The 16,205-nt window shown below is 27.7% G+C and overlaps 1 protein-coding gene across 1 annotated transcript; it reads right to left on the reverse strand.

Moving 5' to 3' along the window:
* Positions 1-1,440: 1,440 nt before the first annotated feature.
* Positions 1,441-6,555, reverse strand: LOC107490135 (sodium transporter HKT1). Its single transcript, XM_016110902.3, has 3 exons — positions 5,178-6,555; positions 2,450-2,665; positions 1,441-1,851 (listed from the first exon to the last, which is right to left on the reverse strand). The coding sequence occupies exons 1-3, from the start codon at positions 6,362-6,364 to the stop codon at positions 1,653-1,655; spliced, it is 1,602 nt and encodes a 533-aa protein (XP_015966388.1). The 5' UTR covers positions 6,365-6,555; the 3' UTR covers positions 1,441-1,652.
* Between the last annotated feature and the right edge of the window lie 9,650 nt (positions 6,556-16,205).

Consider the following 16,205-nt stretch of genomic DNA (forward strand, 5'->3'; position numbering starts at 1 on the left):
CCTTCTTTACAAATATCTATCCTACCACAACTTTCTAAATATTTCTAGATTATTTCATATTACTCTTTATACTTCTATATACATCTACACTCTTCTAGAATATTCTTTGACCTTCCGGGGTCTTCTAGAATCTTTTAGGGCATTTCGGGACCTTCTAAGACATTCTAGAACGTTCCAGAACTATTTAGAGCATTCTCAAACACTCCAGAAAATTATACAAACACTGTTAAATTTAATCTTCTAAAATTTACCGTCACAATATTCTCCGCTAAAAAATACAAGTCAATATAATAGAAGTTGATGTTAAAAAATTAATGAGAAAAAAAAGCCACATTCTTGTTGAGAGAAACTTAAAAGTGAAAAAAAAAAACTCCACTGCTGTTAGATATATATTCTTGTGAAAAAGTGAAAATGCCACCATGAACGAGTAAGTAACTTCCTGAAGTTTAATTTGGGTGCTTGGTGGGAAGGATTTGGACATGAATCTCTTTGAATTTAACTGGAGTAACAACTCAACAGATTCTGTTATTAAGTAGTTAGAAGATTTCTCATCTAGTAACATTCAGTTGCAAACTTCTAATATATATAGCTTTATATAGTTGAGTGAGGCATTGTATCACACACACAATTATAACAATAATTAATAATCAGATGAAAATCTAGATATTCTAAACCAAAAGCTTTTCGTACAATATTTTCTACTACTAATTCTGATCTTGAGTTTTTGCAGATATAGCATCTTTTACTCAGAAAGCACTTCAATTTTCACATTAGAAGCAAGCCATGTTGGGTGAGTTAGGTGCCTTGCACAATACTCAAACATGAGATATAGTCACACCTCCCTCTAATAGCATCATAATTGGCTCAAACTGGGTATTTGTAATAAAAAAGAGTCACTAGTAAATATTACTAGATACAAAACTCTTTCAGTAGCATTGGTTAATCATCAAATAAAGAGAGTGAATTTTACTGAGGTTTTTAGTCCAATGATAAAATCAACAATAATTTCGATATTTTTAACGTTAGTTATCTTATATAAGTGGCTAATTCTTTGATATAATTTCAAAAATACTTTTTTTTAATGGCGAATTGAATAAAATTGTGTATATGAAACAACTAACCTCTTGATTTTTGTAATGGAAATTTTGATCAAGTTTGTAAATTAATAGAGCAATTTATGGTTTAATAGTTTATTAATGGGCACTAATATGTTTGTTAATTTATTTTTTATAAATTGGAAATTATACTAATAAATAAGGTTAATTAATAATTAAAGTATTAATTTCTTTACTTTTAAAATGTCTTTTCATAGAAATAAATATAGCTGAGTAGAAAAATCATACATGCTATGCATTCCACAAAAGTTTTTTTTTTTTTTACAAGAGAAGTTTTGTGGGAAAAAAAAAACAGAAAAAGGACATTAAAACTAGAACATACAAGTTGAGAAAATAGAGATGCTTCTTTTACTTTACATGGAATCTGACGCTGTGCAACTATCACAAAATCTCGTACAAGTTCTAGAAGCTCTTTATTGATTCTACCATAAACGAGTATATAGTATAGTATTATGATGATTATGATAATGTATGTGGCACATGTTGGAGCAAATTAATAATTAAATTGTGGTGTGCTATATATATAGGAATTATTAGCTAGGATAGGTCCCAAGCTTTGCCACCTTTCAAGTTGAATTTCTTGAGCCTTCCGAAGAACATGACAAGAATAAGGATGAACTTGCCTTTGTTACTCCATTTCCCAGAAAATCCAACCCATAAATCTTTGCAACTACCATTCGCTTTCAATCGCCTTGCGCAGCTATATCCCATTGAGAAACCTACGTTCCCATATGCACTGCACAATTCCAAACAATTTTTAATACTTGTTAATTAATATTTAATTAATAAATTTTAAATAGACTTACAAATTAAAAAAAAATTACGTTTACTTCCCCTGTTGTTCAATGTTAAGCATTATTTATCATCATAATATTTCTTAATTTGTAGAAATATATATCCAGTTGAACTAAAAAATTTATATTATTATCCTCAAATAATTTAATAAGAGGCTAGTGTAATTTACTTTATTTTTTGTATTTTATATTTTGTTCATTATGTTATTTTCAACTTCTCTCAATATAATTTTAAGTACAATAAATAATTAATCTAAAAATTAAGACTTAGTAACTGATTTATTAAATAAATATATTTTAGTAAACAAATTTATAATCAATATTAAATTTTTTATTAGTGTGCAAATGATTAAAATGACAAATATTATACTATAATCCAAATAAAGTGCAAAAATGGGTTGTTCAGGATAACTTAACATAACCATTTAAAATTGATTAGATAATATAAACAAAATAAAGGAATTCAATAAAAAAATATTAATAGTTGAGAAAGAATATATATAAGTGAAGAGAGAAATTAAAGAAATTAAAGTGGCATGCCTGATAACTTCTATGGTGATATTGAAAACATTAAAGTTGAGAGGATCGTCTCTGAGGCTTTTGTTCTCAGTGATGCAAATCAAAATAATGAAAATAACCAAATATGAAAGTTGAGAGAACACAAGGCACTCCACTAGGCTTCTTTTGTCTTTCTTGGCATCATTTTCGGTTTCGTGATCCATTATGGGCAAGAATGTTGTGTATGGTGGAAGGTACCTGTTACACATAACAATCTATCAATATCAAATTATTATTATTATAAGTTTAATTAACCTGAAAAAAACCCCTCCACATGTTCATAGTTTTATATATTTCTTGATTCTTGAAAAGCCAATTAACATTGCATTATCAATTTTGATTTTTTAAAAAAAGAAATCATGAAGACTGAAGAGTGAGATTTTCAAGATAATTTATAAAATTCCCACTGCCTTAATTTCACAAACTGAATATTGACCATTTTAATAAATTTATGTGCGTATGGTCAATAATCATATCTTAAGTAAGCTCCCTTAGATATATTCTAATACTGAGTAGTCACCAAATCTAAAAATATATTCCAATTCCACATAAGTGGGAGGATAGAATTTATGCAAAACAATCAATAGAGAAAATAAAAGGGATATATCCATAATATTTTTGCTCTCATATGCTTTCACCAAAAAAAGAAAAAGAAAAAAGAATGGAAAAAAAGGCTCTATAATCGAATCAAGTGTGGAATATTGCTAAGTGCAGTAAAAAGGAAGCTAAGGTTATAGAATCTTGTTGATTAGCACACAATAATAATTTACTAGGGATATCTGCTCTGGTCAATAATCTTGTTGATGAAGAAAGCTAAGAAACCCTTGAATATTCTTCATTTGTCCTAAGGAGAAAGCTAATAATATGATATATGCATTATATTAATTATTTGAGTATTTAACATCATCTCCTCTATATGTATATATCTTTAATAAACAGATTATTTAATGTTTAAGTTTTTGTATCAAACTAGCAAAGAAATCCAAAGAAAACTAAAAGAAAAATGAAATAAACCTATTGAGCTGTGGGCATGAATATTAGTATAACGGTTCCGCTACGTTACCAACAGCATATCTGCCAATTTCTGCCAACTCTTATTTATAATTGTGTTTTATGGAAGTGTATTCGTGGATGTGTCTAATAAAAATGTCTTTTTTATAACTGTGTTTAATAGAAATGTCTTTATAGATATATTTTCTAGATGTGTCTCTTTATATATGTGTTTAAAATATATTAATTATTAGACACATCTACGAATACACTCCTATAAAACATAAATATAAATAAGAATTGACAGAAGTTGGCAGATAATATGTTGGTACCCTATACTTTTCCTTAGTATAATTAAGGACATATATCTGAGGCAATGCTGAGATCACTTAATTTTGTTTCTAGAAAATCTAACTCAATTTCCACACATTATATTAGCATTGGGTAAGAGAAAAATTAGGTGGCAAGTAACTAATCATGTAATTATTTGCAATTTAAAGGGGGGGAAAAAGGTATAAGTTTTTCTCATTAATTTCACGTCCAATCAAGCAATATATAATTAATGTCAATAGAAAACATATATAATGAAGACTACTATTCTAATGTTATCTCTCTGCATAGGGAAGAAAGGGTAGTGCTTTCATTTCAATGACTCAGTGTGACTTATCTTGTAACACCAATATGTTTTTTTATTATTATTATTATTATTATTGTTATAAAAAAACTCTAATAGAATCGTTAGAATGAGACTAAATTATTGGTTAGCATATAATAATTTTAAAAATTATGTATTTATCAGTATTAAACAAAGGAACTCAATAAATATGTTTTCCCTCTGAAACATGATACTACCATTTTTTCAACTTACTTTTTGGTGGAATACTAAGTATTATTAAAGGGGCAATATGAAAAAAAAGGCACGAAAAACAGAAAATATAATACAAATTTTGCATAATTTTGATAAATATGTTAGTTTTTGTCTATATAAGAAATGAGTTTATACAATATAGGCCAAAGTTATTGTTTTTAATTAATAAGTTAAGGTTTTGAAAATATCAATCCATTGGATTGGGTAAGTGTAGAAGATAATTTAGTTAGGTACTCAATCTATCAATATATAATAATATAGTTTAAACACCAATGGTAATAAGCTAAGAAAGCATGTGGTCTAGACTCTTAAGAGATATAATAAATTAATAAGCTCATTTGTATGGAATATAGTTTTTATTGGATTCTTAATCAACATAGTGTTTACTTATTACTGAATCATATATGAATTCCAGTGTAAATAAAATTCAGATAAAATTCCGATAAAATTCCATGATAAATGAATAGTATGTCGATATATATGAAGCACATCTATGATGGTAATCATTATATTATATATGCATATAAAAAATATTTGAAAAAAATAAAAAATTAGTTTAAATTATATTAAACTTATTTTATTTTATATATAAATATTACATATATAAAATTATAAATATTAAACTAAATAAGATAATTTTATATTATTGTCTCCTTCACTAGTCTTATCATATTCTTATAATGTTATATTTAATAAGTCCATCTTAAAATAGAAATACTTATTTAATTTACATTTATCTTATTTTAATTTTTTTTCTTGCCACACCTCTGAATTTTTTTATATGAAAAAGTTAATATATACATACATAAGGCCTTAATAATTTTATTAATTTATGAAAAGAAATAGACTTACATCATGACGACGAATAGGACCAATATGGCTGAAGAGATGGTAGAGAGGTCAAAAACAGATTCACCAGAATGTCTAGCATTTGTGATTTGAAACAAAGACGCAACAAATTTCTGATAAGGATTCAAACCATCCGTGATTTGTGTTCCCCACTCCATGGAACAAAAAATCACAAATTGAATTATATTGAACCCCAAAACGGTGGCAACAAGTAGCCAAGAATGAAGGGCAGGTAGCAAATGACCATAACCTATTTCCTTTGAATTCTTAAGCAAGTATGAAAATTCCTCTCTTTTGGTAATTTTCTCAAGAACCCAAATCACAAACCTCAAGCATGGTGCATATAAGGTGTTACCAAGAAGGATATATGGGAGAATAATAATAAGAAGGCCTGAATTCTTCTTGAAAACTATCATATTTTCATTTGTGGGGACATAGCCACAACTTGCAAAAGTTGAAACTATGGTGAATAAAGAAAATGTTAGGGTTTTGATACCTTTTTCTCTAAGTACTTGCCTTGCACTAGGTATGAAGCTCATGTACATAGAAACCAAGAAAGTGCCAACAAATTGAAGCACCAAAAAGTAACCTAAAACTACCTGACTCAAATACTTAAGGGAGTTAGACCTAAGTAGCATATCTTTATTGTTATTATAGGAGACTATTGTGCCACTTGGAACATTGTTGTTATTATTATTATTGATACCATTGACATCATTGATTTGTTTATGGTCTTGTGATGAGTGATGATTAGGACTAGAAACTAAGCCAAGCTCAATTTGATCATTGACCACTTTTATTGGAAGACTATTTTTCATCGAAGTGGATGAATTATTATAATTGTTATTATTATTGAACCTAGCAAACATAAGTTCTAATAAGGAAGTGAAAACCTCACCACCAACAAACATAAGAAAGGTCATGAGAATGAGTTGTGAGTTAGAGAAAACTTCCATTTCTACCGCCGTCATGCTAGACACAGTAGAGGAAGAGACAGAAGTATAAAAAAGGTCAAAATCATTGGGCTTAACATGAGTTCTTGTCTTTGATATCTTGAGACCCAAGTAACCAAAAAGAGAAAGGATCATGAAATAACAAAGTTGAATGAAAAATGAGCTGAAGTTGAGGTGAAAATAAGGGCTACTACAAAGATGTTGTAACTTTCTACCAAACAAGGAAAATTTCATCATTTTGTGTTTCTTCAAATTGAAGGTGGGAACTTTTGGATGGCAAGTTGGAGTGGGAATTGAAGGAATTTATAAAGGCATTGGGGAAGGAGCAATGGTATGTGCTCTTTCCTGTTCATGATGTGGGGCTCTCCAATTCCATTGTTGGTAGCAAGTGATAGGCCTTTAAAAAGAAGAAGCATATTGTAAACATGCAATATATAATAAATTCCTAATTCCTCATGGAATAATAAAAAAAAAATCTTAAACATCATCAATGTGCATCTTAGTGCAAAACTGTAATGTTGACATGCTTACAATGCTTATACACAAGGGATGGGGAGAGAAATTTATCTTAAAACCACTTGTTTTTGTAAGTTTAAGAGTTTTTTTTTTTAGTTTATCTTATATTAGAATCAATTTTTTTATGGTAATAAAAATCAAATTCAAGATATTTTGATGGTAGAGATTATGATATTATGTTATAAAATTACTTATTTTAAATGTCTTAAAATTTTAATTAAAGCTGTTAAGTAAAAGTACATAAATAATTATATATTTAATAATTTTTTAAATAAAGTTTTACATTTAAGTCATAACCCTAACTAAGTTTAATCAAATATTTTAAATTCACGCACGCAAGTTTTATTATCGTCGTTTCTTCTTTTCTTTTTTCGTTATATTTTTTTTTCGCTATCGTCATCATCAACAACACCAACATTTTGCTAACATATTTATTGGTTCTAATTTTTTCTGGTGCGATCATTAAATAATTTTGGTTCATTTCTTAGTTTAATTGAGGTTCATTTGAATTCAGAAATGAATTTAATATTTTTTTTTATGATTGAGTCTTTTTGACTGCTTGTCTAAATCTAAACTAATTTCGGTTTATTTGTGTGTTAATTAAGCTTTATTTGATATTGCTGATAAGTATTGACCAAATTTTTTATTTTTTAAATAATTTTGATTCATTTCTTAGTTTAATTGAGATTTATTTGGATCCAGAATAAAATTCGATGTGTTTTTGTTGATGATTGAGTCTTTTTCTATTGCTTGTTCAAATCTGAACTAATTTCGGTTCATTTATATTCAAAAATGAATTCGATATATTTTTGTTGATGATGAAGTCTTTTTTACTGCTTTTATAAATTTGAAAATGGCTTAAAATAGCTTAAAATGCCCTTTATTCTATGCAAAATAATTTTAAAAAAATGGCTTAAAAAATGTTAAGAGTACTATAAAAGTTTGTAATATTTTAGTAATTTAGGTAAATATTGGGTATAATTATATTTTTTTAATTTTTAAATTATTATTGACTATGTAGAGTATTTCTTTAATATTCTAAGCCATTAGGACATTACAAATTTTTATAGTACTTCTAATATCTTTTTAGCCATTTTTTAAAATTATTTTGTATAGAATAAAATATTTTTTTGGTATAATTTAAATAAATTTATTAAAAAAAATTTCATTAGCTATTAAAAATGGACAAAAGAGTATTATAAGAAATTCGAATTGATAGCTCATTAATATTTTAAAGAAGTCTCGTAATTAAATATTTTGTTAGCTTTTTTTAATGCATGAAATAAAATATATATTTTTTAAATTTTTAAATTATTAATTTTTTAATCAATTATTAATTTTTTAATAAAAGAATGAGCAGAATTAAATCATGAGTAATTCGAATCTGGCCAATTCGAATTACTATGTGTAGCGTGTGTGAGTGCAATTCGAATCACCCTGATTCGAATTACTGTTGGTGTAATTCGAATAAGGTTGATTCGAATTATAGTGTGTCTGCGTGTGTAAGTAATTCGAATCACATTGATTCGAATTACATGTAATTCTAGTTCGAAACATACTGATTCGAACTATATAGTAATGTATATTGGTGGATTTATGAACCAATTTTCTATTTGGCTGATTTGTGTAAAATTTTATTCTTTTTGGCTTATTATAGTGTTTTGCCCTTAATTTAGTGTATAAATAGAAATGGTGTTTGTCAATTCTAAAAATCAAAATTTAATATAAATAGAAATGCTAGGAAGTAGGAAGATATTGAATGTATTTCCATTATTTATCACACATATAACATTTTATGACTTGTGAATTTGATCTTATTTTTCTTTTTTTTAAATAATTAAAATATGTAATTAATTAATAATAACTGCATTTTTATATACAGATAGTATAATATTTAGTGTATAAATAGTAATTTTAAATTTTATATATTTATATTTTTAATAATTAATACTTTATATATGATAAATTGATCAATTCAATCGTTAAATTATATTATATCATTTTAATAATTAGGTTTATCAAATTTTATAAAGTTTGAATATCAATAAATTTGTGATTTAATACTACAAGAGAAATAGAATTTAGCAACAGTTTTTATAGGAATTTGTTGCGATTTTAAACCGCCACGAAATGAATTATCAATATTTTAAGAAGCTTTGCCATATGAAAGGTGTAATAAGTAATAAGTAATAACCGATCATATTTATATCAAGAATAATACCCCAAATAAATCCCCAGGAAATTTATCATCCGACAGTTTCGTCCTCCACAAAATTTAACTAAGTTTTCGACCCTGAGGTTTTCAGATATCCACCAGATACGTCCCCAAAACCGTTTGATCCGGTTAAAGTGGTGACATGTCAGGTTAACTGCAACATGTCACCTCCAGGACATTTTGGTCCCCATCCACGCTGGACAAAACGACGTCGTATTGGAACTAGGGGGCAAAACGACGTCGTTTCGGGGAGGACAAATTTGTCCCCACTTAGACAGAGAATGCAAACGGCTCCATTTTCATGTGGGGAACCTATTTGCCTTATAATAGTATCTTAGGGGGACCTATTTGACCTATAATTCGTGATGTTAAAAGAAGCTATATTTACTTCAACGCAAATCTTAAAAACACATTGACATTGGTCTGTTCATTTATCAAAATGGTAACATAAATCTGAGAACCCAAACATGTTAACCAAACAAATATTTGGCCTCAATAGCAACACAAACCAAATCAAGTCAAAAGAAGGTTTATTTTCTTTAACATAAATTAAACGAAACCATTCTAAACAACATAAAGTCTTCTTCCTCCAATATAACAAAAGGTGGTAACATAACTAAGACAACAACTTTCACACTAATTCTTAGAAGCGTCATTTCTTGAAAGACTGGTTCAACCCTGGTGTTGGAATGAATTTGAACAACTTAGATATTGTGCCACTAGTTGCAGCTGATATTGTCTCAGCACTAATACTCCCCGAATTCTTGACCCTAATTACTGTCTCCTTTGGACGTCTAAAAGAAAGCTGAGCTTGGAATCAACAGTATTGTTATCACCATATTTTACACAGAGTTCAATTGCTTACATTAACCTGACACGTCACCACTTTAACCGGATCAAACGATTTTGGGAACGTATCTGGTGGATATTTGAGAACCTCAGGGTCAAAATCTTAATTAAATTTTGTGGGGGACGAAACTGTCGGATGGTAAATTTCTTGGGGACCTATTTGGAGTACTACTCTTATATCAAAATAGAAGTACGCAGTACGATAAAGTATTAATAAATTGCTTTCAAATTATAGGAGATTTTAGACAATTAATATACATGGTATATGGTGAAATATTTCAATTAACATTTAGATTGATCAAATTTATTTGGAGAGTGTTAGGTAAACAATGATCATCTTGAATAACATGAACAACTACCAATTAAATGAAAATACACTATATCATAATTTAATGTTATTAATTAAATTTAAAATTAATTTATTCTTTTAACTCTATTAATTTACATTGTTCATATATTGTTCAAAAATGTTGTTGATTACTTACACTTTTCTAATTTGAAATACACAAAAGTTGTTTGATATAGTGTAAGCATACCAAGACATACACTTATTCATCAATGCATTAAAATTAATTTCTTTGTTGAAATAGAATATATATAAAAGAACTTCAATTTCTACTCGGATAAAAAATAAAAGAAAAAAAATATAAATTTCCATATTATTGTTCTCCACGGAAACCATTATTATTATAAAAAAATATTATTTACATACTAAAATTAATAATTAAAATTAATTATTAATATATTTATGTATAAATACATATGTGATTTAATTTATTTTCAATATATATTTATATTCTAACATATATTTTATACTAGTAACTGATTTTAGTGTACACGTATAGCATGGTTGTAAAAAAATATACTCTCTACTTGATATGCAGCAACAAATCTTATTCAAGTCCAATTATTTACACATGCTCTGATAGAGTTTGAAGTAATTGAATATTGATCAAAGAGAGAGAAAGGAATGAACTATGAACCGAGTATTGAATTGTTATTGTGTATTCATCAAAGCATAGTAATCAAGAAGAGAGCAAGACTCTCTAAAACAGAAAACAGAATCTTGAGTTAACTACTTTTAACTAACTTATTCTTTTTCTTCTCCATCTTTCTGGTTATCTCTTAAATGCCCTGACTACATCCTTAAAAATCCGCGTTGCATCATCAGTGAGGACTATTCATACTCAATTACAACAAATCTTTTCAATTTATTCAAATTTTAACTTTAATAATATATATAAGATCGAAGGATAGGAAGTGGCTGGATATATATAGCATTTTAATAATGTCATTTACATTTTCAATATATATATTAGATATAACTATTTATATATTTTTTTATCAGTTTTAAATTAAAAAATCATAATATAATATTAAAATTTTTATGACTAATTAATAAAAAAATATAAATATTTTTTTAATATATAACTAGACACTCACAAAAATTCAAGTAGAATGTGAGTAAAATTAATACATGAAACAAAAGCACCATCAACACTTCTCCAATTCTCAAAACTAATAAATTCTAACATTCTATAACCAAATTAAAACAAAAAAATGATACCATCAACAATTTTGTTATAAAACTACTCATTCCAAAAATTTAACTTAATAAAAAGAGATAACATGAATTATTATGTTTCTAACACTTCTTTTTAAATAGAAGTTTTGTATAAGACTTTTTCTTTCTTTTTTTTATTTTTTGAAATTCACCAAGAATCGAATTCTAAACCTTTCAGATATAAAACTCATCATAAAATCACTCATCTAATAAATTTAAACTAATAAAAAAACATAAATCATTATATCTCTAATAATTCTTTAATACCTCTAAAAAACCTCCATTGAACATTAAGGTGGTGCAAGCACAAGGACAATGATAGCAAAGGCCTAAAAGGGGAAATGCAATATGCAATGATAATAATAATGCATGTCGCTTTCCTCTTTACGCTGCATTATGGCCCAATCATAAGTCATAACCATTTCAACCTCTGGTTATTTTTATATATATAAACCGCTCATCCTCTCACCGATTGTCATATAGCAAAATGTATAGATAATATACATTAATGTAAATAGTAAAATTAAATATTTGTATATGTTTTAGTCTATAAAAAAACATAGTTATTACCAGGCCTGATGACAATGAACTCAGTTAGTTAATATAATGTATTATTGGATCAGTTACTCAATCAACATATATCACTACTAGTTCGTTGAACCGTACAAAGTGATGAATTTAATTAAATAAATATCTAAAATAAAATTATTTAATATTTATGGACTATAATATATAAAATTAAAAAATATTAATGAAAATATACTATGTGTATGCAATATAGGTTATTTATAATTAAATCTTAATGTGAGATTTCACAATAAAATTCATAAATAAAGTTAATCCTCTTTCAAAACCCTGCTCGGGAAAGTTAGTAAGATGTTACGTTGAGTACTAATAACGAAATACGAAAGCGATGGCCAAATGATGATTAGATTATATTATCCAAAGGATCTAATGTAAAGTTAATGACCTAATTTAATATATCGAAATAAAAAATCAGTCATTAAATTAATTAACAGTATAAAATATATATTAAAAATAAATTAAATTGATGATGATCGATTATTTCAGCTTCTTAGCTTCCACATTCCCCGCCCCTCCCCAAAATTTTATTTACGAATATAATTTATATATTTATCGGATTTTGATCCTCTCATTTTTATATTTTTATTATAGATTTTGATTTAAATTCCTCTAGCCATTATTAAATAAAAAATTTGCACACCACATCAATTCTAATCCTACATTTTTTAAATTTTGTTCTATTTGTTTCAATATATCGGTAAAAAATTGAAAATAAATATTTATTTCTAATATTAAGATAAATTTATTTTCTAATAATATTTTTAATTAATTTAATAGCTGTATATAACATTTTTATTCTCTGAATACATATGTGTAATGCACTTATATGAATTTGTGAGGAAGAAAATTGATTTCTTTTTTCCCACCACATCTAGTTACCTAAAAGGGCTGCAAGTTGGAGTGTCACCTCACTCATAAAAAAAAAAAAACATGTGTGTGAAAATGTGTCATGATATACTGTCATGGATAGTTTTATATTATATATTTTGACTGTTCAATTATTTATCTAGCCATATAGGTCTCTAGAATCTAGAGACTAGGTACGTATACGTAGGAAGACATAGAGCACTTAATATTTTATTTTAATCTGGAGTTAGGTAAATGTTAGTGTTAAACTGTTGCAAATGGGGGGAGGGGGTGTCAACGCCAATTCTCCATATTGATTGGGACTTAGGATAACAATTGGGCCCTCCTAAACCCAACCGTATTTGAGTATTTTAAATTAAATAATATTTTTTTAAATCTATTTCATACATACAACAACTTATTGATAAATGGTAAACTCTTAAATAGAATTTAGTATTATGATAGAATAGTTTTTAATTTGTCAAATTAAAAAATACAATAAAAAAATAATATGTTAATATTTTAGTAGCTACATGCACATATCATTATAATTTATAAATATATAACTTGGTGCATCTGTGCACATTTTGTGATGAGTAAACAATGTTCCCATGAAAGATGAAATTCCACTCTCTTGAGAACGTGTATGGTCCACCTAATTAATTACCAATACACCTTCCAACCACACCTATTTATATTTTACTACTCTGTCTGCTTCTGCCGAAATTTGATCTTCTACGTGGCCGCTATTTTTCAAATTTTTTTGTTATAATTTTAGGCTAGGGATTCGTAATTTTTACCTTGACTTGTTAAACTAATTTAAAATTGTAATTCGTTAAATTGTAAATTATAAAGATTTAAAAAAATTTAATAACAAAAATTAATTTTATAGAAAATAAAATAAATCTTAAATAAATTAAATTATCCATAAAATTATAACTAATATATATACCATAATAAATTAAAAGTAAAAATTCAACACAAATTCACAAATTAAAACACAAATTCGTAATTTATAAATTCATACAACACTAAAATAAATTCAAGTAGCAAATAAACCAACCAAATTACTAGAATGAACAACTAATTAACTAAAATCTAAACAAGTTATTTAATAATCATTTTATTTTTCATCAGTCATACAATTTTCACAAGTTTCACAAACTTCTGCATTACCATCTTTATCATTATCAGAAGCAGGAGGAAGAAGTCATTGGAAAAGTTCTTTAAATTCATCATCATCAAGATGAGGAATTGCCAAAGGATTCTTAGAGACACCAACAACTCTATTACCACTTGTTTCATCATTTAAATCAGGATTTAGAATTAGAACATCTAAATCTTCTTCTTCTTCTCTATCTTTGTCAGCAATAATTCACTCTTTGTTAGAGTCCAACTCATCAAGATTATAGTCATAATCAAGACTTTTAAAATGATGAAAATTATTATTTTTTCAATGTATTATCATTAAACACTTATTAAAAAAAACCACTCAACAAAATTAAAATTTATGTCTGAATAAGACTGAATGAATTTTATATAATAAATTAATAAAATTTTATTTTTACTATCATAGAATCAAGAGAGTGATGATTCTTTCGGCATTATCTTTACTTTGAACCTGTTATTACTTATATATTTATAGTTAGATACACCTAAACCCAATGAAGACCTAATTAACTTTTGGAACCAAATAACCGGCATACACATTAATATGACCCTTTACATAAAGTTACTAATAATCCAACAGATTTATATATATAATATATGCTAAGTTTTGTATTTAGGGTTTTCTCACAATTTATTAATGATTGTCCATTATCACTCCGACATGTTATATTAGAGTATCTCTAGCTAGTTAATTGCATCCCACAATCTCATCATAATCAATATTAGAGTCAATTTAGAAATCAATATCAGTTCTAGCATTTACTTTTTCAAAACCTCTAACGGCAATGTTATATACCACATTGTCAATGGAATATGAATTATTATTTATCATCGCACAAAACTTTAACTCAATATATAAGTCTGAATATTTATAAAAAAGACCTCACTTTCTAGAGAATATGATTATCCAACTATGCAGCAACATTCAAGAAAAAAGCATATATAGTAGCACCAAACCAGATCAAACTACTACTTCAACTTTTTCAAACTAGGAAAAATCAAATTCAAAACAATAAAAATCAAAAGTTCTAAACAAGCAAAACATAGGCAACTTATATTGATCCAAATCTCTACACATAAATACACAACTTGAATTTAATCGGTCTCTAATTATATTATAATAATGAGATAATTTTATCATTCTAGTTTTCTGCAGCATCATCAATTTTTTCATTCTCAGGCACACCACGAAAGTAGAGAACATTGTTACATCTAGAAATAAAAATAATAAAACAAAACATACTTATTTCCATTCAAGAAGTTTAGTCAAACACAAATCAAACAGGCCACAGCAATTTCATTTTCATGACAAAGTCACAACTTATAAACCTATACTTGCTAACCTCCTTTCTATTAAAGACAACACAGAAGGTTTGTAAGGGCAAATCACGAATTCATTTATGAGAGATAATTACCGATGAAGCTATGTTGGTAATCCACAACAATATGATGATGGATGAAATTGGCCTAATTAGTCTAATTAGTTAGGTACGTTGCTTGTACTTTTAACACAAATTAGGATAAAATTTTGTCATATATTGACATAGAACCACAGAAATATCGTTCAATTATATTACTAGAGTGAGAAAGTGATATGTTTCTTCTTAACTTACCTGATGAACTAGCAGCAAAGGGGAGGGGAAGAGCAGTGACCAGCGATCCAGATTCCAATCCAGATTCCAGAGCCAGAGACAGAAAGGCAGAGCCACTGAGCTAGAGAGTCTCAATGTGTTGCAATCGCAAAGTGACGCTCACGGCCTCACGCAGTCCAACCACCACTAGTCTGAGTCGATAACACCAGCGGCAAACCTCACGGAGTCACGGCGAGTCGGCAATGTTCCAAATTGAAATTTTCGGTTGGGCGAAATTCAAATTTCAGAAAGAAATAGATATAGAGTTAGAGATTGAGACTCGAGAGAGGTGAAAATTTGAAATTTTGGCCATGGAGAATTAGAGATAAACTGTAAAAGTAAGGGAGATTAAGATATTAGAGACTGTTACTCTGCTAGGGCTCTTCTTCCATGGCCTTCTATTTAGATTGGGCCATTGGGTTGGGTTGGGCTGCAATCAAGAGGTTCAGCGCCAAGAAAAAGAACTTCTTCAACCTGAAACGCAACCACGCAGCAAAAGCTACGATTCCAGCAACTCTGCAATTTTCAACGGCGATTTCACACGAAGCAGCCTGGTTCTGAACGAGAAGCAGAAGTGCAACAGAAAGATGAAGTAGAAGCATATAATCGTGTGTTTCTACGAGTTTACACGCAATTCTGACTACCTTGATTCTAGGAACAATAAAAAAGGTTAATTGAGCTTAGATTTATTTTTCTCAACTT

This window comes from Arachis duranensis, chromosome 5 (assembly GCF_000817695.3).
Source record: "Arachis duranensis cultivar V14167 chromosome 5, aradu.V14167.gnm2.J7QH, whole genome shotgun sequence".
Lineage (NCBI taxonomy): Eukaryota > Viridiplantae > Streptophyta > Magnoliopsida > Fabales > Fabaceae > Arachis > Arachis duranensis.